The sequence below is a fragment of the Dama dama genome, chromosome 31, assembly GCF_033118175.1.
Source record: "Dama dama isolate Ldn47 chromosome 31, ASM3311817v1, whole genome shotgun sequence".
NCBI classification, from domain to species: domain Eukaryota; kingdom Metazoa; phylum Chordata; class Mammalia; order Artiodactyla; family Cervidae; genus Dama; species Dama dama.
This window is the reverse complement of record NC_083711.1, coordinates 16,559,242-16,584,931: the sequence shown is the minus strand read 5'-3', so window position 1 is coordinate 16,584,931 and position 25,690 is coordinate 16,559,242. Positions and strand designations below refer to the sequence as shown.

The 25,690-nt window shown below is 41.5% G+C and overlaps 1 protein-coding gene and 1 non-coding gene across 7 annotated transcripts in view; both read right to left on the bottom strand.

Annotated features, from left to right (window-relative positions):
• Positions 1 to 25,690, bottom strand: part of APP (amyloid beta precursor protein) — a 287,707-nt gene that overhangs the window by 26,319 nt on the left and 235,698 nt on the right. For all 6 annotated transcript variants that reach the window (XM_061134302.1, XM_061134303.1, XM_061134304.1 and 3 more), the window contains one exon: positions 3,763 to 3,984. In XM_061134302.1, the coding sequence (XP_060990285.1) occupies positions 3,763 to 3,984 (222 nt within the window). The remainder of the gene's footprint in view (positions 1 to 3,762; positions 3,985 to 25,690) is intronic.
• LOC133050257 (U6 spliceosomal RNA) lies at positions 24,832 to 24,934 on the bottom strand. The gene has a single exon (XR_009691574.1). It is a non-coding gene; the product is annotated as a U6 spliceosomal RNA (small nuclear RNA).

Below are 25,690 nucleotides of genomic sequence, written 5' to 3'. Positions count from 1 at the left end.
TTACTGTATACTGTTTAGGTCATAGGGTGACTCTCTGAGACAAGCTGGTAAAACTTCTCTAATAAGGTCCTGGTTCTACTTTTTTAAAAAAGAAAACTACCACTGAACATTTCCTGCATTTCAAGCACTTTACTAAGAGGTTTTCATACCATCTTATGTAATGCTCACACCTTTTTGAGTTAGCAATTATTACCAACTTCGTTTTACAAAATAGGAAATAGTCAGAGACACTATGTGATTTGGCCCAGATCACACAGCTAGAATTTAAACCCTGATACACAGCATTCTAGAGTGTGGGATGGTGGGGAATGTGGAGGTCTTTTGGGTTGCCACTGTGATAGGAGAAGGAGGGAGGATATTAATGGCGTTTAATAGCTGGGGACCTGGGATGCCAGATGGAATACACAGGGCAAACTCACACAAATAAACATTATCCTGCACCCCACACAGCTTCCTAAATTCCTGCTGGACTTTTTTTTCTGCACAGTTCTTACTGTAACCTGGAACTTCCCAGAGCCCACCAATGGATAATATGAAAAAAAACTTTAATTCAGGACCGCTGTATCAGTCTACATCTGTGTTTGTTACGTCCGTAAGGGGGCAGACACTTGCCTGCGATGTTTTCCTCTGGTAGTCAAGCCTGAGCACTTATTGAAACATTTACTTTGATGTCCATTATACTGACTCCCCCCCTAAACACTGTCAGTTCATTTTAAGATTCATTAAAGAGACTTTTCAACATTTAGAAAAGGAGGGTTGGTCTGATGACGGTGAAAATCAGAACTCAGATTCTGAGATCTTAAGTATTATTGCCTCCAATATTCTTCTGCAAGAGCTTGCTGTTAATCAATAACATCCTTATGTAACAAGAATTTTAGCTCTTTTAATGAGGCTTAGGCAATATAACAGCTGTTTCTCGGTCAAGGCTCTAGAGGCACTCCGTCACAGACTTTGTCCAACTGGGCATCTATCTTGGCAACACTCAAGGGCACTGAGGTACGTGTTTAGTCCACTGCTGTTCTGCAATATCGCCAAACCATTTTTCTACTTGACCCTGACCTTTTGGATCAGTGATCCAATGGATCACTTTTGGGGGAAACCCAGGATAAGAAGTCCAGTGTTCTTTCTTTGGATTCATTTGCAAGAGAAGGTGGGAAAAAAAAAAAAAATCACAGCATGCTTTCACACTTGGACCAACACTGAATTGTTTCTTGCTTGGTTTGGGAGAAGTGTGAAGGGGTAGAAGATCAGGACCACAGTGTGAATGCTGACTGACCACGGCACCAGGGGCTGGATTTCTAAAACCCGCTCTACTGACATGAAGTAATTCCTCTCTACATATCTACATAAAAGGAACAGTCAGTATTCTCCCCCACCTTTTTTTCTAAACAAAATCAGTCTGGTTACTATTTAGAAAGTTTAACATAAGAAACACATTTAAATAGAATGCATGTAATTTTTAATGAAGATCATGTATATGTACATGAATACACATAGGGTCAAGGTAAAATACTTAGGGCATATGAAGGCAGATTTATTTAACTGTTGGTATTATTTATGCTATTAATATAATAAATGCAAAGTTCAATTTCCTTCATTAAAGACAACCAAGGAAACATGTAGGCGGATATTCACATATGAAGCAGTTAAGCTCTTAATATTTGATAGAGAAAGGGAAATTTTGAAATTCAGGAAAGGCAACACCTTCGGGGATTATTATAACTTTTTACTGTTTTCCGTTGTGCTGTGTGGAGCTAAGCACCACGCTTCTTTGTCTTCACTAAACTTGGAGAGTAACATAAACAGGGCTACAGTATCTTTATCTTCATTGAGCTTTGTGTGATTAACATTTGTAAAGGACATACCAAATATTACAACATCAACGTTAATGTCTGTGAATTAATTTCACTCTGCTGCTAATTCAGCTTCTGTTGTTAGCTTTCTAAATCTCTTCCCATAGACTTTACCCATAAATAAATTACAATTTATAGTCTCTGTTACTTGTGTGTGTGTTCATAAAAATGATTTAGGTAAACTCTAAAGTACATTTTATCCTACTTTTCCAAAATCAATACATAACTGAAAATATTAAATGGGAACATTTCATTTATGGAAAATATATACTTAAAAGATATGTGAAAGGCCTTAAATTATAAGCAATTCTTTATAATTTTAGAAGATATGTGAAAGGCCTTAAATTATAAGCAATTCTTTATAATTTTAGAAGATATGTGAAAGGCCTTAAATTATAAGCAATTCTTTATAATTTTAGAAGCACACTGGAGATGAATAAGTTCTCAGTGGCAGGGGTAATTTTTAATAAAAATAGAGAATAATCTGTGTATTTAAGTTTTTCTGTAAAAAGCTAAAATCTGGACATAAATGACAAACTACACATTTAACACTATTTGGTATAAAGAGGGCATAAAGGACTGCAATTTGCTACTAAAGTTTGAGACCTCATACATGTTACCTATTTTTCTGTCAATTGAACAACCCATTATCTTAACAGAAAAGAGGAAATCTTGTGTGTGTTCTATTTGCAAAATGAGATTGGACATTTTTCACAAACAACTCTCATTTGAGGTTGAATGATGAGGATTTTAAATGACCAAAATGTATTTATCTTTAAAAAATAACACAAGTAGCATTCTAATAATAATACAATTTCATACATCACCCAGCTCTTTGACACTAAATCTCCTTATATTTTTTCCATGTTAGAACTGTTTTTATAAATGGTAGTCTTAATTATTTTTATATTATAAATAACACTGCTGTTTGTATCTGATATTATTACCAAAAGGTACCTTTTTCCAAATGAACAAAACAAATTTGTGGTAATGACCACTCTTACAAGAACAGTCTATATTAAAGATTTTCTGCAATGGTTCTTAAAAAAAGTTTCTCCAGTGCACTTAAGGTCTAAACCTGAATTTATATTTAGTTGGAGGAGTGACTGACTGTATTTTGAGGTATCCATACTACAAATATCCATATTACAAATATTGCCATCAAAAGTCGTTACTTTAACAAAGAAGAATCACAGATAAAATCCTGTGTTCTTGAAAAACAAACTATTAGTATCTCAAAATCAAGGTGTTCCCCTGTTTGAAATTTTTTACTTCTGGAACATGTAATGGAATAAGAACTAAAAATTTCTCTCTGCCCAATAGATACTATTTGAAAAGTTTTGCTAAGAAATCCCTGTGAAAGAAGGTATATATATAATCCATTGTGCCAGTTTATTGACAGAGAAAATATTGCTTCTTTGAATTATCAAAGGAAGTAACATTTAGATTAATGTGCTTCTTAATTTTGACAAATGCTTTGTATTTAACTTTCTAAACCTCAAACTGTGTTAACTCTTAAGCAAAATTACATTTCATGACCTAAGTGTTTCTCTATCTTTGCCTTTCACATTTAATGCAATCTGAAATTTAATGCACTAAAATAAATAACTGACGAAGACCTTTTGGGTCCCTGTCAAACCTCCATTTATACAGACCCCATTGAAATTTCTCTGTCTGCTGAGTGAACTGTGATTTCCGTAATTCCATCACCTGTTTTCTTTGAAGGTGGGCATTTGAGGCTACTGTCTCAAGGACACTAACTGGATGCTGAGCTTTCATTCCAGAACCAACAAAATACCTCTCGGTGAGAAAGCATTAAAAAAAAATTCGTATAGAAAGTCACCCTTTAGGAAAGTAAGAGAGATTACATAGGTACCAGACTACTGTTGCTCCCTCTTGGGCTTCTTACCTTCGTTTTCCGTGTTGGCAGGCACAGAGTCGACCCCAAAAGGATGCCAGGGCTGGAGGTCGTCCAGGCTGAACTCGCCATTCACGGGAAGAAGCTCCACGGTGGTTTTGGTTTCGGTCAAAGACGGCATGAGAGCATCATTGCCGTAGCTGATCCTCGGTTCACTGATGATGTTGGCCAGGACGTCGTCTGAGTAGTTCTGTTCTTTCTGCAGCAGCTCATCTAAACCAGACAAAGCCACATCTTGGGTGAGTAACAGCAATAGTTACAACAGAAGAAGCATCAGCGGCTACACTTGCTGTGTGCTAGGCACAACTGCAAGGCAGATCTTATTTATGATGTGGGCACCGTTATCACCTCCATCCTACAGATAGGGAAACTGAGGCACTCGGTAGATAAGCCACTTATACAGAATCACAGCTAGCAATGCCCAAGGTGGGATTTGAGCCCTGGGAGGATGGCTTAGACCAAGGTGGATGCTCTGACCAGGTGCACCAGTTCCCCCAGGGAGAAACCTGGAATGATCCTTCCCTCCAGACACAGGCAGATTCTCCTAGTCGACGGGGATCACGGAGAAATGGAGAGGATGCTGTGGTGGGGTGTTTGCAGCGCACTGGCCTCAGTAAGCCAGGTGCAGTTTCTTTCAAGCTGAAGGACATATCCTGTGAATTTCTAGTCTTTCCATGGACATGTGTAAGAACAAGAAAAGCCTAAGTAACAGGCTGCCTGCTTGCTCCACTCCTGAGCAGCTCTCATTGTTTTGCCTTGAAAACAATCCGTCTTCCTCAAATGCTCCCAGGGGCTGCACGGTACGTGTTCTGAGGCTTTGTACAAAGCAACAAGCCCCGAGCTCTGCTGGTCGTGGCCTTGCAGACACGAAGCTCTGGGCCAGGCTTCTCGTCTGTGGGGTACACAGCCCTGCCTGCCAACATTCCTCATGGGCTCTCAACCCAGACATCCCGTCTTTCTCTTCTGCTGCATCTCTTTTCAAAACATCCCATCAGACAGTAAAGAACCCGCCTGCCAATGCGGGAGCATTAGGTTCGATCCCTGGGTTGGGAAGGTCCCCTGGAGGAGGGCATGGCAACCCACTCCAGTATTCTTGCCTGGAGAATCCCGTGGACAGATAAGCCCAGCGGGCTACCGTCCATAGCGTCGCAAGGAGGTTGGACAGGACTAAGCAACGACAAGGGAGCGGTCACAGTGGAAAATCTTACATCTGTGCTTCATGAAGCACGCACAGCATTTCAGATTGTAGCAAATCACGGTGCTCCCCATTTCTCTTTTATCTCTTAGACCGTTGGCAGGAAATTTCCTCCAAATGGCTGCTAAAATGTAGAGAGCCCCGTGGTGGTTAATTTTCCTGGTTTATTATATTCATTTTCAGAAAATGAAAGAATGAAATATTCAAGAAACATTACATTTTCGGTAGAGTGAAAAGCACTTAGATATGAAAGACATTTTTGGTACCAAAGTAGAAATCCACTTTTCTATCTCAGTGTGACACAGGAGATTTAGAAATAGCCCCCTCTGGTCATCTCACTTGGAACAATGAAGTCAGTGTGGTGTATACGGGAGGCAAAGAGGGTGGAAATGATGGATTACCATTAGCGGGAGTAGGATTCAATTTTGTGATCACATAATGTCTAAGACAGCCACCTACTTCTTGACGTTATTAAGGGCTCAGGTTTTTACCAACTGTTAACACAACTGGTACCAAACAATTCCTCCTATGATTAAAAAAAAAAAATCCAGAACTAAATGCGATTATCTCATTGCTCATTCTGAGTGAAACTTTATCTTTGAATTTTATGCTCAGACTGATCACAGAGAAACTGCACTTCTACTATGCTGGTGGCCCTGATGGATAATCTTTTTATCTGAATTAATTTATTATTTTATTACAGTGCTTTGATGGCATATATTGGGATTTCAAAGCTTTTGAGCATCTACATTTGCCAACTGCTATATTAAACTAAAAGACCAGGCACATTTCCCTGAAGACTCTTTATTTTCCTAAAAGCTAATTGTTACTGCCCAAAATTACAGCAGTTACCTCTGTAGCCAAATATCTTCTGTAATACCCGAGCTTATGAGCCTTGTAGTTAAAAGTGGAAATATTTAACTGAATTCAGTGATGGTAATATTTAGCCTACAGTTTAAACAACAAAAAAGTTTAATTTCAAATATTCAACATGCATTCAAACCCACTCTATGTTGCCCTTTCAAAAATGCTTTGGGGATGTTTATCAGGCATGTGTGTGTGTGTGCTAAGCCACTTGAGTTGTGTCCTAGTCTTTGCGACCCTATGGACTGTAGCCCGCCAGGCTGTTCTGTCCATGGGATTCTCCAGGCATGAATACTGGAGTGGGCTGCCGTGCCCTCCTCCAGGGGATCTTCCTGACTCAGGGATCGAATCCCCATCTCTTACGTCTTCTGCACTGGCAGGTGGGTTCTTTACCACCTGGGAAGCCCACATCAGGCACACTTCCAGCAAATGAGAAAAACAAAACAAAACATCTCACCACACAGCTGTCATTAAAAATATATATATTTTTAAAAAGAGCAACATCAAAAGAGATCCCTGGTTGATTTCAGCTTCAAATGACTAACATATTTTGTTCTTGGAAACGCAGTAGACTTCCATGATAATTTATTTTGAGAGAAGTGGCCTCATAAAAGGACTTCTGAATAGGAAAGAGATGAATCCTAGGTAATTCATCTAAAGCTCTCCTTTTAATGATTAATCCACTTGCCTAACTCCTCCTTAAAGTTTTACTGCCACATTTAAGGTTTCATGAAAATGAACTTTATAAACATTAAGTCAGTTCTTCTACAAGCCGCAGGTGTAATTATTGAACTACCTTTTCCATTCTTTGAACACATTTGGGGCAGGGAGGAAACCTCCGTCATACAGAGGTCCAACCTCTGTCTTTTCCCCTGTGAAACACGGCCAGTAAAGGTCTGATCTGGAGACTGGTGAACACGCCTAGGCTTGCTGGTTTTTCTTTCATATAGAATTGAACCTGCATCACTGTTAGCATTTCTCCCCTATTTTCGGACTCTTCTGGTTCTGGTGGAAATGGACACATTTATCTGCAGCCTCTCCTCCAAATGGAAATTTCTTTTCAACCTTGTCTAACAGGAGAGTCTCACATGATCATTTCTTACATTTTAATAAACAATTACTTATGTATCTGAAAGCACTGAGGAAGACACCTCTGAACAATGCATCTCCCCCGGGCCCCACCCTTTGCAACTGCCACAGATGCGGCAGGCATATTTATAAAAGTGATGTAATTTTTTCCCTATCGAGAAACTCTACTATAAATCTGCTGTCATCTGTGCCAGGCATTTTGCCCACACCAGGACTATGAGATCAGATTTAATTTTCCAATCACAGTCTGTGCACATCTGATTCACGGCTTAGCATATAACTGCCACGCTGTTCACTATACCGTACTTAACGTGAGCGGGCTTCCCTGCTGGCTCAGATGGTAAAGTGTCTGCCTCCAATGAGACAGACCTGGGTTCGATCCCTGGATTGGGAAGATTCCCCTGGAGAAAGAAATGGCAACCCACTCCAGCATTCTTACCTGGAAAATCCCATGGATGGAGGACCTGGTAGGCTACAGCCCGTGGGGTCACAAAGAGTTGGACATGACTGAGTGACTTCACTTTTACTTTCAATGTAACCATGGTCTCTGAAACTCCCTAAGCTTTGCGCTCCTCATCTATACAATTAGGGGGAATTGGATGGATGGTCTTCATAGTTTCTTCACTTTGAATCCTCTTATCTTGCTATGTGGGCATCCCCCAAGAGCTTGTTGAAATAATAATCTCAGGTTCCAGCCTGAGCTAGGAATCTGCACATTTAACATAGTCCCCAGGCAAGTTTTTAAAAATTGTGAAGTACAGTCCATTTCCAATATTCTATAAGTAACAGATTTATAATATATTGTTGTTCAGTCACTAAGTCATGTCCTACACTTTGTGACCCCATGGACTACAGCATGCCAGGCTCCCTGGTCCTTTGCTATCCCCTGGAGTTTGCTCAAATTCACGTCCATTGAGTTGCTGATGCTATTTAACTGTCTCATCCTCTGCTGCCCCCTTATTTTGCCTTCATTTTTTTCCAGCACCAGTATAGTGTACAATATAGTGATTCCCAATTTTTAAAGGTTATACTCCATTTATAGCTACTATAAAATATTGGTTATATTCCCTGTGATGTATAGTATATTCTTGTAGCTTATTTTATACCTAATTATGTACCTTTTACTCCCCTACTCCTATTTCGCCCCCCACCTCTTCCCTCTCCCCGTGGTAATCACTAGTCTGCTCTCCTTATTTTGAAGTCTTTTTTTTCTTTTGGTTATATTCACTAGTTTGCTGCATTTTCTAAATTCTGCATATAAGTAACATCATATAGTTTGTCTTTATCTGACTTATTTCACTTAGCATGTGATCCAGGTACATGTGATCCCAGGCCAGTCTTAAGCACAGTATGGTCTGACCACTGCTACGAGGTATATCCATACAAAGGCATCCCTGCACGATGGTCTCAGCATCCCTTTCACAGAAGACAAGCCTCAAAACCAAACAAGGTGTCAAAGGTGAGTATGGCCCAGAAACAACGCTGGAGAAGAAACCGGGCTGCAACACACTCCAAGGCATGTTCATAAACCCAGCCCACCCTATTGCCTTCAAGCTATCACCATGATAACATTTTTCTGAACCAGAAAACTGCAGGAAAGACTAGTTATGAATTTCTCCCCCACCCCCCCACCCCCCGCTTTTTTTTTGCCAGACTGTTTGTCAGGCAGGAAATTACATAGGAGCCAGAGCAGCAAAGTGTTCAGGAAACAGGTTATTGTTATTCAGACGCTGAGAAAAAGAATGTACTTAAAAACGTAGAGGGCACCAAAGGCCATCCTTCCTTTCTGCGCTCTCCCCTAAGACGGAACTTACCACTAAGCTTGGCCTGCCCTGCAGTTCAGCGGAGCAGAATTTGTCTGAAATGCCGATCTGGGGGAGAACCTTTGTGGTGTTCTGGTGATTGCTGGGCAAGGCTGGGAGGGAAGATTACTGTGTCGCTCGTGTGCAACTGTGTCAGGCTATAACTTCTTTATTTTGTTATCTTTTAGAAACATTACTCTATTTATATTTACTTCTTTGGCTGCGGGTCTTATTTGCAGCACTTGAGATCCTTTTGTTGCGGCGCAGGGATGCTCTAGTTGTATGACATGCTTTGTTGCTGCAAGGATCTTAGTTCCCTGTGTTGTTTAATCGCTCAGTCATGTCTGACTCTTCACGACCCCATGGACTGTAGCCCGCCAGGCTCCTCTGTCCATGGGGATTTTCCAGGCAAGAATACTGGAGTGGGTTGCCATGCCCTCCTCCAGGGGATCTTCACAACCCAGGGATGGAACCCTCCTCTCCTGCGTCTCCTGCACTGCAGGCAGATTCTTCACCACTGGGCCCCCGGGGAAGCCCGCTCCCTTCTCTAGGTGAGACCTCACCTGTCACTCCTGTTGTGAGGGTCCACCCTCAACAGCAGTTTCTCATCCACCTCCCCCATTTTTAGATTTCCCCTTCTCCAGTAGACGGGCATAAATATGAGTGCTACATGAACAATCATCAGGTTTCACTGATTCTGAGTCAGATTTAAGATAATTTAGACTGCTTTGGATCTTGAGCTATTTAAATAGTCAATGCTGCCATATGCTCCAACAAGAGGAAAAAATGAAATATATTATCACAAAGCAATACTGTTCCACAAATCTAGTTTTCATTTTGACCTCCCAGCAAACTGGGTCAGTCCTCTTATTTTTAGCTACACTATCAATCCCGAAAAATCTCTCACGGTCTCAAAATTCAGACTCCACTGTCTGAATCGGGGTTTATTTTTCTTTAGTGGTTTCTTGGACATGGATTTTACATGGGGCATGCTTTGTCCACTTATGGCAACAGAGTATCCCCGGGGAGATACAGACATAGCTGCATGTCATGTGTGAGAACATTCCTTACTGCAAGTGATATTTTCCTGAAGCATCATTTGTTTCGCTTAAGATGGAGGATACAGAAGTCCCTTGTTAAGAGAAATTTCCTTTTGACTTTCAAACAACACAGATCAAAGAACTTAGAATTTACCCATGGCTGTCAGAAATTAAGAGATTTCTGATGTCAGTCAGGTTCCCCGGTTTCTAAACACAGAGTGAAGAGTTCCCTTTCATGTTTCATTGTAGAACTTGTGCCAAAATCCTGATGGTATTTCCAACTACATTAGGAGTCTTGGTCCCGCCTGGCTGGGTAGTTGGGAGCCTAAGCAGTCCTTCGGGGAAAAATATTCTAACATGTAGCCTAAAAACCAAGTTTATGTATCACAGGAAGATCTCGTAGTATGCTGTATTGAGGCTGTAACTTGCCATATATAAAGAAATGTCCTTGCTTTGAGGAAATAACCCATGGTGAAAAATTTAGCAGTAAAGGGCCAAGATGTCTGCAAGTTAATTACTTCAAGGTACAAAATTACTAGCTTTTCGTTTTTTCCCAGCTTAAACATTTTTTAAATTTATGTTTGGCTGTGCTGGGTCTTCACTGTTGTATGGACTTACTGTGGCGGCTTCTCTTGTTGCAGAGCACAGGCTCATTAGTTGTGGTGCATGGATTGAGCTGCTCCGCAGCATGTGGGATCTCCCCGGACCAGGGACTGAACCTGCATCTCCTGCACTGGCAGGCAGATTCTTTACCACTGAGCCACCTGGGAAGCTCCCCTTTCCCATCTTTTCTGCAAGTTACTTTAAAAAAGAAAAAGAAAGAAATTTTATGCAATGTTTTCAGAACTATTCTTCAAGCCTGGAAGTACATTATTATAGAAAATTCAGGGACTTCCCTGGTGGTCCAGTGGCAGGGTTTGATCCCTGGCCAGGGAACTAGATCCCACATGCTGCAACTAAGCGTTCACATGCCACAACTAAAGATCCGGCATGCTACAATGAAGACTGAAGATCCCACGTACCACAACCAAATAAATGAATAAATAAATAAATAAATATATAAACCTTCAGTACTATGGCACTAAAACTGTAGTGCCAGGGAGGACTTCCCTGATGGTCCAGTGGTTAGCAATCTGCCTTGCAATGCCCAGGACACCGTTGTGATCCCTGGTCCTGGAAGATCTCACATGCTGAGGGGCAACTGAGCCTGTGTGCCAAGACTACTGAAGCCCAAGTGCCCTAAAGCCCGTGCTCTGCAACAAGCGAGGCCACCACAATGAGAAGCCCATGCACCGCAACTAGAGAGTAGCCCCCTCTCACCACAACTAGAGTAAGTTCGTGCATAGCAATGAGACCCAATGCAGCCAAAAATAAATTCTTAAGAAAAAATGTATATATATATATATATATAGTGAAAATACATGCATGTCCATGAATGTAAGCAGATACAGGCTGTATGTCTTCTACAAACTAAGATAAAAATAAATGTGATTTTTATGCCTGTATCCCTTACACAAAAGTTAATTATTTCTTGTGGTATTCAACACAGCAAATAGCTATCTCTTCACATGCTAGAGGAAAAACTGGCTGTCCTGGGCTAGTTGAGAGACGTATGCTTTTATAGCTAAGCTCAAGGAGTTTCAAAGTAATGATGATTATATAGAATTTCTGCTGTACCGGGTCTTTAGTTGCAGTATGTGGGATCTAGTCCCCTGACCCGGGATCAAACCTGGGCCCCTACATGGGGAGTGTGGAGTCTTAACCACTGGACTGCCAGGGAAGTCCCCATGATTATATAGAATTTTTCTCTTCAAACCTGTCTCTAAGAGCCCAACTCTTCCAGCATAAGGTAGAACTTCACTGTGATTCCTCTTTATATAAAAATGTAGTTTGGTAGTAATTAGCTACAGTCAAATTCAGTGCAAGAAATAGAGAAAATAAAAGAAACAAGAATTCACTTGCCATCCCACCAAGAGCAATTTTTAAAATAGTTTTTCACTCTTTAGGGAATCAGCTATTTCATCTCATCCCATCATCACTTCATTATTTAATTTTTATGACTGTGGTCAAGGAGACTGAATTTTTCAGGAATAGGGAAGAAGCTGCCTAGAATTGGAGTTATCAGATTTGAAGACGTAGAGGGATGAAATCAATTCCTCTCCAGTTCCATTCTATAGTATATATTTCTCAGTTCTCTGGAAGGTTGTTCTGCACTGTGGGTCTACTTTATTGTTTATTTTTACTCTGAAGTCCTCAGCTATATAGTAAATTGGAAACATGAAATAAAACCTGAGGTTTGCTCTATCTGGATCAGTATCACATTTCCTTTTAAAAAAAAATTGCTCATGCTTTTAGTGAGCACAAGAAAGGAGGAGGAAGATTATTTTCACAAAGTACTCAAGTGACAGTTTAACTGCCTGTGAATACATTTTTTATAAATGCACAGTCATTCTGGCAGCTGGATACAGTCTGAGCACATATTCCCCTGGAGCCGTCACTGCGGGTGCTGGGGTGTTCGGGGCACATACCCCTCATGTCCCCTCTTCTCCAACTCGACTCTGGGCTCCAAACCAAATGAGAGCGAGCAGTTGGAGATGCAAACATCACCTTTACATCCGAGAAGGGCCATGCCCTTCCCAGCCCACGGGATGCTTTCTTTGGGGAGTGAGTCACAAACTCACAAAGCTTGTCATGCTGTGTGCAGACTGGATTCCAGCTCCACTTCATACCCCCAGCTGCTCGTGACAAGGGAGGGGTCTGAATGCAGGCCCTACCCCTGTGTCCTGAGCAACTTGCTCACCATACGCGTGGTCGCGTCTCATCTGCGTGCCTGGGATCCTCCAGGCAAGAACACTGGAGTAGGTTGCCACTTCCTTCTCCACGGCGTGTATGCAGGCTAAGTGGCTTCAGTTGTGTCCGGCTCTTTATGACCCCCATGGACTGTAGCCTGCCAGGCTCCTCTGTCCATGGGATTCTCCAGGCATGAATCTTGGAGTGGGTTGCTGTTTCCTCCTCCAGGGGATCTTCCTCACCCGGGTCTTCCGCATTGAAGGCAGACTCTTTACTTTACTGTCTGTGCCACCAGGGAAGCCCTGTCTGATCTGCACCCTCTCCCAAACTTGTGACAGGAATCTTTCGTACCTGGGTAAGAAACATCTTAGGGGGACGAAAGGAACCCAAAGAAATGGACAGCAGTACCCCTCTCAACAGCTAGCAATCATTCTCTGCTATGCAGTCAAGACAGTGCATGCCAACTGATTCATATCTAATAAATGCTTAATTGACTGAACTCTAAACAGGCATACCTTGCTTTACTACACTTCACAGATACTGCCTTTTTTTAAAAAAAAAAAACAGATTGAAGGTTTGTGGCAACCCTGTGTCAAGTAAGTCTTTCAGTTCCATTTTCCCAATAGTATTTGGTCACTTTTTGTCTCTGGATTACATTTCAGCAATTGTCACAATATTTCAAAGTTTTTGAAAAATTCTTGGATATAATCCAAGTATTGTATTTGGATGGTGATCTGTGATCTTTGACGATACCATTGCAAAAATATTCCAACTCGATAAGGCTCAGATGATGGTTACCATTTTAAGCAAGAAGGTATTTTCTAGGCAGAGTAAGTATGTTGCATTTTTAGACACAATGCTATTATTGCACACAAGAGACTACAGCATAGTTTAAAGTAACTTTTGACATGCATTCCAGAAACCCCAAAATTCACATGACTCACTTGATGGAAATATTCGCTTTATTCTGGTGGTTTGTAACTGAGCCCATGATATCCCTTAGGTATGCCTGTATTTTGAAGGATGTGAAGGATTGGTTAGCAAGGCTGGCTAGCTCATGGTAGAAAGTAACATTTTCAATATTTCTACATGGGTGATGTCACTTCCAAAGAGCCTACGATTTATGCTGATTAGGATAAGGAGCACAGGCTCCTTATCTGTGGATAAGATCAGTATAAACCTTAGTGGAGGATGCTCCTATTCCTGTAGATGACTTATCACGTTTGTAGACATGGTAGTTATTTTGAAAGGTTTATTTATACAGATTAAAAAAAAAAAAAAAAAAAAACACACCAGTCCTCTATGCTCTTCTGCATACTGGCCTATTTGTGTTTTAACAGAAAACTGGTTCTACAGGGAACATTTTTTGGACAGCAATGGTCCTTTATCTCCTGCATTAGAGGACTCTGGGATCCTCTTACAATGCAAGGGGAACCAAGCCTGGTGATGGAAAGTGCTTGGCATCTGAGGCTTGGAGATGGGTGGAAAGTGACTGTCTTCAGGGAAGTATTAATAGAGCAGATGAAGAGGCTGAAAGGACTCACTTTACAAAGATTAATCTGGAGCCAAGAAAATTAAGCTCATTTTATTATTAATTAATGAGCTCATTAATTTATTTATTCATGCACTCAGCTGTTCAGTAATCCTACCATCTTCCAGGCCAGTGTAGGAAATAACTAAGGCGGTTTCTTATTACTCAGAGCTCAAGGCACCAGAGAAACGATGGGCAGAAAAGTAACTTGTATACAGACGCTACAGTAAGGGGTGTGGACAGAGCAAGAAAGAAACAAACTGGGACTCTGGGGCCGGGATGGTGACATTACAGGTTTGCTAAGGAAGAGCTACTGGATACAGTCCACTGGATACAGTGGATACAAGTACATGGACCAAGGGACAGAGGATGGGATGCCTCTGCCTGTTGGGACTCTTCTGGTTCCTGGAACACGAGGGAGATGAAAAGGGAAGCAGCTTAGACAGAAGCCAAGGACTTGACATTTGTGGGATACACACAGGGCGAAGGAATACGCTGACCTGAGTGATGAGTGTGCCGTCAGCAAAATACAGATTAAGGGAATTCCATGCGTTAAGCGAGTGGCCCGCAGTTTGTTTTTAGGTAAATTATAAAGAAAAGGACAGAGGGGAAACCTGGGGATTATACAATCCTAAAAAGACATGTCGACATTCAAAAATGGGGAAGACAGTGGGCAAGAATGTACACAAGTGATAAAACCAGAAAGACACTAACGGACGTGATACGAAGAACAAGAAGTGTTACTTTGTAGGTGGTGGGAGGTGTGAAGGGGGGATTGTGACCGGGAAAGGAAAGACGTGCTGTTAGGTGGCTGGTTAATAATTGCATTCTTGACGTGAGTTGTGTCCATCAAAAGAGCACAGGTTGGGGGCAGAAAGACAGGTTCTCTTTAGACGTGTGGAGTCTGTGATACTCCATATCACGGTGGAGAGGGTTGGAGGCCCTGGAACTATGGTCTGGAGAACTCCTGTAAATGATGCGACAGCCCACAGGGAAGCATGAAAGAAAACGAGAGGTTTCCCATTTTCCCAGGTATTTTGGGAAAAAGTTCACATCAGATTCCCCCAAAGGGATTTATCATGTATTGAATTCTGCTAGATAATGAACAGTCTCACCCGTAGTGATATGTCACATACTTAGTGAAAACTCTTTAGAGAATTTTGCCATGGTTAAAAATAACATCAGATGGTGGTTACTGTTAAGAACTACAAAGGAGCAAAGTCTTTTGTATCCAAAGGAAGAGTTGTGGGTCTTTCCCCTCACCCTGCTCTTAAGTCAAATCCTTTCAGTATGAGCACCCGTGAGATAATTAAAAAAAAAAAAAAATGTAACCTTATTTTTTTATGCAAAGAATGAATGAGAAAATTGTGTAGGAGACAAAAATAAAGTGGAGCTAACCCTTTGGCTAATTTACCTTTGAATATGCTCTCCCTTCAGACAATGATGAAGTGTAAAATTGGGGTGTAATCACTGTGGCCAGCTCTCGTTTGTCAACTGGGAACCAGGGGTGTGTTCCATTGAACACATTGGAAAATTACCCCAGATAACCACGTCCTCACCATCCTATGCGTGAGACAACTGCTTCCATGATAATGCTGCCTGCTGCCCCCTAAGGGAGATCTTGCCCTAGTCTTTCCTTTCAAACATTTCTAATCTCCACACTTCCCAATCTTGGCATTAGATCTCATCCAAGGCCCTGATGCTCTTCCTGCTGAAAATTTACATAGAATTCTAGCAATTTTTTTTTCTTCAAAAGAGCTGCTTAAATGTGATAGTTTCATTTCAGCACTGGTAACCTTTTTCTTTCCTCCACCCTGCTCTGAAATAAAAAATAAAAAACTCAGAAATAAAAACAAAAAACAGACTTCATCTTAAATTATGTTATACTGTATAAAGAGTTACCAGTTTGGTCTCAGATTTCTATTCTCTCTCCCTTTTACACAATCAAACTAAAAATATAACTAGCTTTCTCTGAATATACAGTATAAAAACATGATCGTCTTCAATAAAATATAATTAACCTCAAAATTTAAAGCCCTCGACACTAATTATCACAGGTCTCCAACAGCTTACTGTGTGTGCGTTTGTGATGTAAGCAGTCTTTATTTGAATAAACTTTTAAGTTTCAACAACAAATTAAAAAATGACTCACAGTACAGGGCATTTATACATGTCTTTTCATCTTCCAACGGCGCTAAACATTAATTAACCCTGGCTAATTAAAACAGTCATAGTTTACAAATTTACTCATTTATCAGCCTCAAGCAAATGCAAAGCATTTTTAAAAGTCTTTCACAATTTGAACCGATTACATATGGAAATTATTTTTTTTAAATGGAGAGGTCATAAATAAAAAAGAGAGGTCATCAAAAAACATGCATGCAGTCCTTTGACTTAAATTTGATCATGTTTTAGAAAGAAACTTGGACAATGTTTTGGAACTGTAGGAGTCAAAGGAAACTAAAGATAAAACTGCCTGAGACTTCCCTGGCGGTCAAGTCGTGAAGACTCCATGCTTCTGCTGCAAGGGGGCCTGGGTTCAATCCCTGGTCAGGGAACCAAGATCCTGCATGCCTTGCAATACGCCCCCCAAATCAACAAAAGCAACTGCCTGGAATAGGATGAATTGTGTACTGCCCCTGAAATATACTGACATTGTAACCTCCAGTGCCTATGAATACAACCTGATTTGGAAATGGGATCTTCACAGATGTAATCAAGATCAGATCAGATCATACTGGGGTAAGGCTCTCAATCCAATATGGCATCGAGAGGAGAATCTATGGGAGTAAGGTGGTCATACTGGTCACATTGGAGAAGACACAGAGAGACAAAGGGGAGACGCCGTGTGAAGACAGGTAGAGGCTGGAGTGGTGTACCTACAAGCCAAAGGACTGTCGGGGATGGTCGGTTACAGTAAAACAAGAAAAAGGAATAAAACAGATATTCCTCTAGGGCCTTCAGAGGGAACATGGCCCCAGAGACACTTAAAAAAATTTTTTTTTAATTATTTTTTTTTGACTCTGCTGGGTTTTCACTGCTGCAACGGCGTTTGTCTAGTTGTGGCAAGTGGAGGCCACTCTCTAGCTGAGATGTACAGGCTTCTTGCTGTGATGGCTTCTCTTGTTGCGGACCATGGGCTCTAGGGTACCCAGGCCTCAGCAGTTGTGGCCGTGGGCTCAGTACGTGCCCAGGCTCTGGAGCACAGGCTGGGTAGTTGTGGCACATGGGCTTGGCTGCTCCGCGGCATGTGGGATCCTCTCGGATCGGTGATCGAACCTGTGTCTTCTGCATTGGCAGGTGGATTCTTTACCACTGAGCCTCCAGGGAAGCCCCTGTAGACACTTTCATTTCAGACTTATAGCTTCCAGAATGGTGAAAGAATAAATTTCTGTTATTTTAGGCCACCCAGTTTATGGTCATTTGTTTTGGCAGTTCTAGGAATCTGTAACACTATCTCAGTAAGTGAATACTGGGGCTTCCGCAGTAGCTCAGTGGTAAAGAATCCACCTGCAATGCAGAAGCTGCAGGAGACATGAGTTTGATCCCTGGATCAGGAAGATCTCCTGGAGAAGGAAACGGTAACCCACTCCAGTATTCTTGCCTGGAGAATCCTATGGACAGAGGAGTCTTTCGGGCTATAGTCCATGGGGTCACAAAAGAGTTGGACACCACTGAGCAACTGAGCACACACGGAGAAATCAGTAAGAGAAACGACATTTAAAAATCCATCATATCAGAGACTTCCTTGGTGGTCCAATGGTTAAGAATCTGCCTGTCATCTCAGGGGTCATGGGTTCTTATCCCTGGTCTGGGACTAAGATCCCACATGCCACAAAGTAACTAAACCTGCAGGCCACAGCTAGAGAGAAGCCCTTGAGTCGCAAAAAAGGATCCTGAGTGCCACAACCAGGACCTGATGCAGCCAAATAACTAAATATGAAAAATTCCATCAAATCCTTCTAGGTTAAGGGCAGGCTTTTGATACACCCAAGTGGTTTTATATTTGAAGTTCACAGAGAGTGGAAGACTGCTGATGAGAAAACTGGTTGCAATGACTTAGGGTAGGAAAGAGGGAAAACTCTCTCATGGCTTCCTTCGATTTTTTGAGGCTGTAAGAACCCACACGCACTAAATAAACGATGGATGAGGCATACTGAGCATGGGGTACACTGGATCTACCCCAAAGCATGGTGTAGCCAACCGTTATGGGCCAGATTATGTTTCCCCCAAATTCATATGTTAAAGCCCTCTCACCTAACGTGACTCTATGTGGAGAAAGGAGCTCTCAGGAGGGAATTAAGGTAAAATGAGGTCATAGGGAGCCCTAGGAGAACAGGCCTGGAAGCCAAAGAGACACCAGAGATCTCTCTCTCTCTCTCACTCAGGTACAGCGGAAAGGTCCTGTGAGGGCGCAGGGAGAAGGCAGCCATCTGCAGGCAGAAGAGAGGCCTCAGGGGAAATCAGACTTGCCAAGGCTTTGATCTTGGGCTGCCAGCCTCCAGAATGTGAGAAGGAATTCTATTGTTTAAGCTACCCAGGCTACGGCATTTTATCACGGCAGCCTGAGTGCTCTGGACACCCACCTCGTCACACCCAGATCAAAGGAAGACCAAAGATCAGAGCAGCTTTCTCTAAGGGGTTTTATTGCTTTCTTCCTTCTGTTTTTTTTTTTTTTTTCCTTTTTTGGAAAAAAAGCTTCAGCTGATAGCTGAAGATGAGAAAAGGAGGGTAAACTGTCGGTGGGTCACTAAGAATGCATACTGAATTTCAGGTCCTGCCCTTCTCATAAAAATGACAAGGAAGTGATCTCTGGCAACTGTGAGGCAGTCCACGGTTGGAGAGAATACATGACCTTCGGGGCTTTTCATTTTCTTTACTTTTTCTGGCCATTTGCCAAGAAAGTTCTCAAGTATTCTCCATGACTACCTGCCTTCACTCCAGGTGAAGGGGAAAAAACCCAAACGACCATTTCCTCTGTGTCTAAGACATTTGCAATTATGCCGTCTATTCACTTGGGGAGAAAAAAACATATGGCATATGATTTCTATGCCAAGTCTCTACAGTAGATTTTTTAAGAAGCAAAAAAATATAATTTGCATTCCCTGGTGGCTTAGATGGTAAAGAATCTGCCTGCAATGCAGGAAATTGGAGTTTGATCCCTGGGATGGGAAGATCCACTGGAGAATGGAATGGCAACCCATTCCAGTATTCTTGACTGGAGAATCCCACAGAAAGGGAAGCCTGGTGGGTCGCCAAGAGTCACGCACGACTGAGTGACTAACACTTTTACTACTGCTTTCATGATCCAAAAAAATACATCCACTGTTGATTAACAGCAAGATGCTCCTGGGTCTCACATCTGGAGTTGGTACCCAGTGTTCCTTGTCTTGGTAATTTTTTGCCAATTCTCTAAGAAGACACACACTTCCTGGGCTAATGTTAGGTTCCCTGACAGTCCTCTGGAATTAAGCTTTACTATTAGTCACTTAAAATGCTAACAACTCCAGGTGTATTATGTCGATTTTCCCTCTCATCTCTTATTAAAGTAATATCACTTTAGATTTGAAGAGAGCCTAAGTGAGTAATTTCTTTGAGTAAAACGTCAGTATCAATAATAGAAAATGAAAAATCTAAAGAGGGAAGAAAAGATTCCATTAGGTAGAACAGTAAATTCACAGTTTCTGAAAGAGCAAATAAAAGAGGAAATGGGGAAAATATTGAAAGCAACAGCATTTTCTGACTGGAGCCTGCCCTATGCTTGTTCATGTCTTTCAGATATAGTTAATCAAAGTTAATAAGCCATTTATGCCCATCCCTTTTCACAGCTAATAAGAAGTCTTAACATGGATAAAGAAAACATAGCCATCAATCCTGTCACACCTAAACAAATTCTCAATGAATTTGAACTTCAAGGTTAATAATGCTTCACTTTAATATTTTATACAATCACTGCTTTGGAAATAAGCGCCACTAGAAATTCACATGGTAAATTTACCAGGACGTATTAATTTTCCATGACAACAACTGCCATTCTTCTGTGTTCAAGGCCAACATAAATATAATTTAAACCTTTAAGAATTCCTTATATTTTTGCTGTTTCATATAAGTGTGCATTTTAAAACTTTTGAATATTTAAGAATCCTGGGGAGGTAAGGGTCTTCCCAGATGTTGCTAGTGGTAAAGAACCTGCCTGCCAATATAGGAGACACAAGAGAAGACCCAGGGCTTTGATCCTTGGGTTGGGAAGATCCCCTGGAGGAGGGCATGGCAAGCATTTCCAGTATTCTTACCTGGAGAATCCCATGGACAGGAGCCTGGCGGGGCTACAGTCCATGGGGTTGCAAAGAGTCAGACACGACTGAAGAAACTTATCTCCTCTCATACCTAAAAGGGGGAACCTCAGGCATAAGAAAGCGTCTCCATCAAGATGGAAAGAAGGCACTGAAGTGTTGAGAAACTGGTTTTCTGACAAAAGGAAGGCAAGAAAAATAAAGCAGACACTTAGCCTATAAATAGCCTATAAACTTGGAATATCTCCTGGCAGGGCCTGAATACTGGATTAAAAAGGAACTCCTCCCAGACCCCATCTATTCCCACTTCTCCTGAAACAGCTTTTTTTTTTTTCTTTTGTTTTCCTCATGATAACTGCCGTTGCCAACAACAATCTGGAAAATGTTCAGATGAATTCTTAGCAGTACGTGTTAGTCGCTCAGTTGTGTCCGACTCTTTGCGACTCCATGGACTGTAGCCTGCCAGGTTCCTCTGTCCATGGGATTCTCCAGGTAAGAATACTGAAGTGGGTTGCCATGCCCTCCTCCAGGGGATCTTCCTGACCCAGGGATGGAACCCAGGTCTCCTGCATTGCAGGCAGATTCTTCACCACCTGAGCCACCAGGGAACCGAGGGGGCTATTCCTGTAATTATTACTATTATCCTCAACACACTTAAATTTGGCTGGTTTGCTTCAAGAGTTCATTCTCACTATTAAAAAAAAATTGCAAAGAACTTGTTTTGACAGACAACAACCACCTTAAAAAAGACAGGAGGAGGGCAGCAACAGTGCATTAGGAAGTATCTCCTTTCTTTTTTTACAGAATAACAAAGAAATTGAGAGCTCTAGGGTTATAGGAGACTACTAAATTTTGGAAGGAAAAACGGAGATGGCCTAACAGTTCACTGCTCATTTAGACTCAGAATTTAAACCATTTCCACCTAAGTTTCTTGAAATGTTTTCCAGCCAACATCACGTATTGCAATTTCCCTACAATTTTAGGGGCACTGAACTCCAAAATGAGAGAAATATAAACTGAAGAGGAGTCTTGAGAAGGGGAAGCCAGGTCTGCCACATGTCACTTGTCCTTTCTAGGTGCTTTAAAGGCTGCGTGTGCGCCGTGTTAAGGGGCTCCAGTCATATCTGACTGTTTGTGACTCTGTGGACTATAGCCCACCAGGCTCTTCTGTCCATGGGGATTCTCCAGGCAAGAATACTGGAATGGGTTGCCACGCCCTCCTCCAGGGTGGGTCTTCCTCAGTGGCTCAGACAGTAAAGAATCTGCCTGCAATGCAGGAGACCCGGGTTTGATCCCCGGGTCGGGAAGATCCCCTGAAGTAAATGGCAACCCACTCCAGTATTCTTACCTGGAGAACTCCATGGACAGAGGAGCCTGGCAGGCTACAGTCTGTGGGGTTGCAAAGAGTAGGACATGACTGAGTGACTAACACTTTTGACTTTCCTCCAGGGGATGTTCCCGACACAGGGATTGAACCCACATCTCTTATATCTCCTTCATTGGCAGGCGGGTTCTTTAGCTCTAGCACCACTGTTTTAAAGGCAGTGATGGTTATTTACAAAACTAGTACTGAGGGGTTTCAAGTGATGGTGGAAATGTCCCTCCCCTCTCCACAGGCGGGCCAGGGTACCTGGAAGAAGGATTATGGCGAGTATGAGCACTCTCCTCCGGGAGATAATGAAGGACAGGGAAGGCTGGTGTGCTGTAGTCCATGGGGTCAAAATGAGTCAGACACGACTTAGTGACTGAACAACAACAACAGTCAAATCAGAGAAGACTGTACATTTTAATCAGGGAGAGGCAAGTGGTTCCAAAAGAAGGTCACACTCATCTACGGAGGAAGAGCTTAGAAGTTCCCTTCCACTTAGCTTGTTGTGAAAAGATATGGCAGATTTTAAACACTATCCATTTGATAATTTAAAAACTTATGTTTTGACTTTTAGTATCTGATCATGAGAAGGTGTACATCTTTTCATCTAGGACTACTTAGCAACTGTGTATCTTTTTCTGGGAAGTGGAGCTGTTGTTGAATTAATCAAATATATTTTTTCAATTAGGTTTTTGTCAAACACTTTTTGTGACATACAGTTTTCATCATGTGGATTTAGGACATAACAGTATGGGAAAATCTAAATGGCTTATAGGTGAGCTAGAATAGATCCTCACTTATTTCTTAATTTTTCATAAGTTGAACACATTCTAAATCAGCAATTCTTAAAATTCTGCATGCATCAGAGTCACCTAGACAGTTTGTTAAAAGTCACATTGCTAGTTTCTCAGCCCAGCATTGCTGAATCAGGAGGTCAGGGGTGGGTCCAGAGAATGTGAATTTCGAGTAAGTTTCCAAGGGATGCTGTGGTTTCCAAGAGCCACAATTCTTCTAACTGAAGACAGGTATTTGTAATACCTACTTGTACCCAGTGATTTGTTTCAAGGGAAATGAATGCAGAAGAAATCTGACTCACACCCTTCAAAGAGCTTATAATTAGCACATGGCAATTAGTTGACATGTACACATCAAAGTGGGCTTTTCAGGTAGTGTAGTGGTAAAGAACTGCCTGCTGGTGCAGGAGACCTGGGTTCGATCCCTGGGTCAGGAAGATCCCATGGATAAGGGAATGGCTACCCACTCCAGTATTCTTACCTGGAGAATTCCAAGGACAGAGGAGCCTGGCGGCTACAGTCCATGGAGTCTCAAAGAGTCAGACACAACTAAGTGACTGAGCATGCACACACACACACGCATCAAAGCAACAGCAGACACGTAATATATAAACAGTACGAACAGTGGACAGATGCTCTGTGCTAATTAAAGCTTTAAGGGAGAGGTAACAAGAGAGTTGGGGTTTTGGAAGCTCAGAAAGATCTCAAAAGGCCAAGATTGGGCAGATGGAACAGCATATTTAAACATATCCAGGACTGTGTACCAAAGATCAGCCTTCCTGGAAGCTCATGAAGATGAATAAAGGGGGTAACTATTTGCTTCACTTGTCCAAGGTTATTGTGAGGATCAAATGAGTCTCAAAAAACAGAAAAGAAGAAAGAGAAATAAAGGAAAGCCAGTCATCAAAAGACACCAGAGTAATAATATAAACTTAGGAAAAAAATCTGCAAAATTTTTCATTAAATTCTTTTTTCTTTCCTCTTCTATTCTTTCTTCTCTATATATTTGAGTGGCAGTAAATAAACTGTGCCTTTGCAGTCACGAAAATGATTCTCTCCCCTGGCCTGGGAGATGACTTAATGATGTGTATGATGTGAAGGGCTCCAGCCACTGACATTCACAGAGCTAATCTCTAAGTCAGATCCCTCACAGATGGTTAAGACCTAGCTGAGTATTATTATCTTGTGTTTTCAGAGAAATGTGTGCTTGTTCTGCACAGAGTAACCGAATGGCAATTATACAGAAGAAGGCACATTTGTTGTCAGTTTTCATGTGTTCACATATGATTTCTAAGCCAACGCAGAATACAAATGTACAAAAAAATCCTGCAAAATGCACAATGCGGCTGACACTAATATCCTTTATGAACGTGTTCACATTGACTTAAGTATCCAAGGGTGTTGAGTCTTTGAGCTTGGGAATCATTTATTCCTGAGTAACATATGCTAAAAAGGGCCATTTCTTGTACCCATAATATTTTCAAAGAACAGGTGCTGAAGCTGAATAAACAGCTTCCAAAATCCAGTTTTGTTTAACTTGGCATCAGCAAGGAGGGAGAACAAATACTACTGGATACGGAGACACCAGGATAGATTCTGTCTCTAGTCTTATTAACCGGCTGCATGACCTCGGGCAGATCATAGTTTCTTTGAGCCAGTGAAATGATGGAGCTGAACCGGCTGAAGACTAGGTTCCTTTCTCCTCTAATTATCTTCAATAAGTGATGAAGGAAGTAAGGAATGGCTGCCAGATGATGCTACCTAATGCAAAGAGACATGCAATCAACATCCCTCAGCTTAATGAGAGAAGCCTCTCCTTCAACTGTGTTTATCCAAAGTCTCCCCAAGCAGATTCCAAATTATTCAGGTATGAAAGATTGTGCCCTATACCTGCAAAATGTCTGGCGTCGTGCATATAATCTGTTTTATGGGGAGACTGTAATGAATGCTTATTGCAGATCCAACATCCTTGGATTAATTTTTGAATACCTTTGCTATTCACAATGGCAAATGATAGAAATGTAGACAGGGCTACTATTATTGTGAAAAATAAACATAACACAAATCTTACTATTTTAACCATTTTAAGTGGTTAAAAGCAGTTTTGGTGGCATTAAGTATATTTACAATCATCACCACCCTCCATCTCTGGAACATTTTTATCTTCCCAAACTGAAACTCTGTACTCATTACAGATTAATCCCCTAGTCCCTCCTCCCCCAGACCCTGACAACCACCATTTTACACTGTCTCTATAAATTTATTATTCTAGATGCCTCATATATGATGGACTGAAAACATGGAAGCTTTTACAAATGTGCATTTCATACTTATGTAGAAGCCATGTTAATCTTTTCTGTATTGTTCCAATTTTAGTACATGTGCTGTCAAAGTAATCATCATGTTATCCTTCTGAAGCCCTCTAATACTTCCTTGAAATTGTTAAGAGTGGTGATGGGGAATTAAAGCATTATCTAGTGATAGCTCAGTGGCGATGATAAAATTAGTTTTCTTTTTATTTGACTAGAGCAGTTTGATTAGAAAACTCTAATAATGTAACAGTTATAACTATTACCAATGTGTCATATATAAAAATTTTAGGAAACCGCTTTTTGGTATCATGGAAAACATAAACAGCAGGAAGTATATGCTATCAGGTCATAGTCATGAGGTAAAGAAAAAGTTTTAATGTAATAAAGGTCGCAGTAGGAATGATTATGTTTTCAAGTTGAGCCCCACCACAATACTTTTCTTGTAAGTCACATCAAAAAGGCTATTTTGGCAACTTTCCTATCACATATGTGGACTGTCATTTGAGTGTGCGTGCACGCACGCTAAGTCGATTCAGTTCTGTCCAACTCTCTGTGACCCCATGGACTGGGGTCATGCCCACCAGGCTCCTCTGTCCATGGAATTTTCTGGGCAAGAATACTGGGAGTGGGTTGCCATGTGCTCCTCCAGGTGATCTTCCCGATGCAGGGATTGAACCTGCATGTCTTTCATGTCTCCTACATTGGCAGGCAGATTCTTTACCACTAGGGCCACCTGGGAAGCCCATCATTTGAGAGCAATCCCATCTTAATTATTTCAAGCGTCAGTCATCATCAACAAAACAAAGGCAGGTTTTTCCAAAAGAGTCACTCATTTAGAAC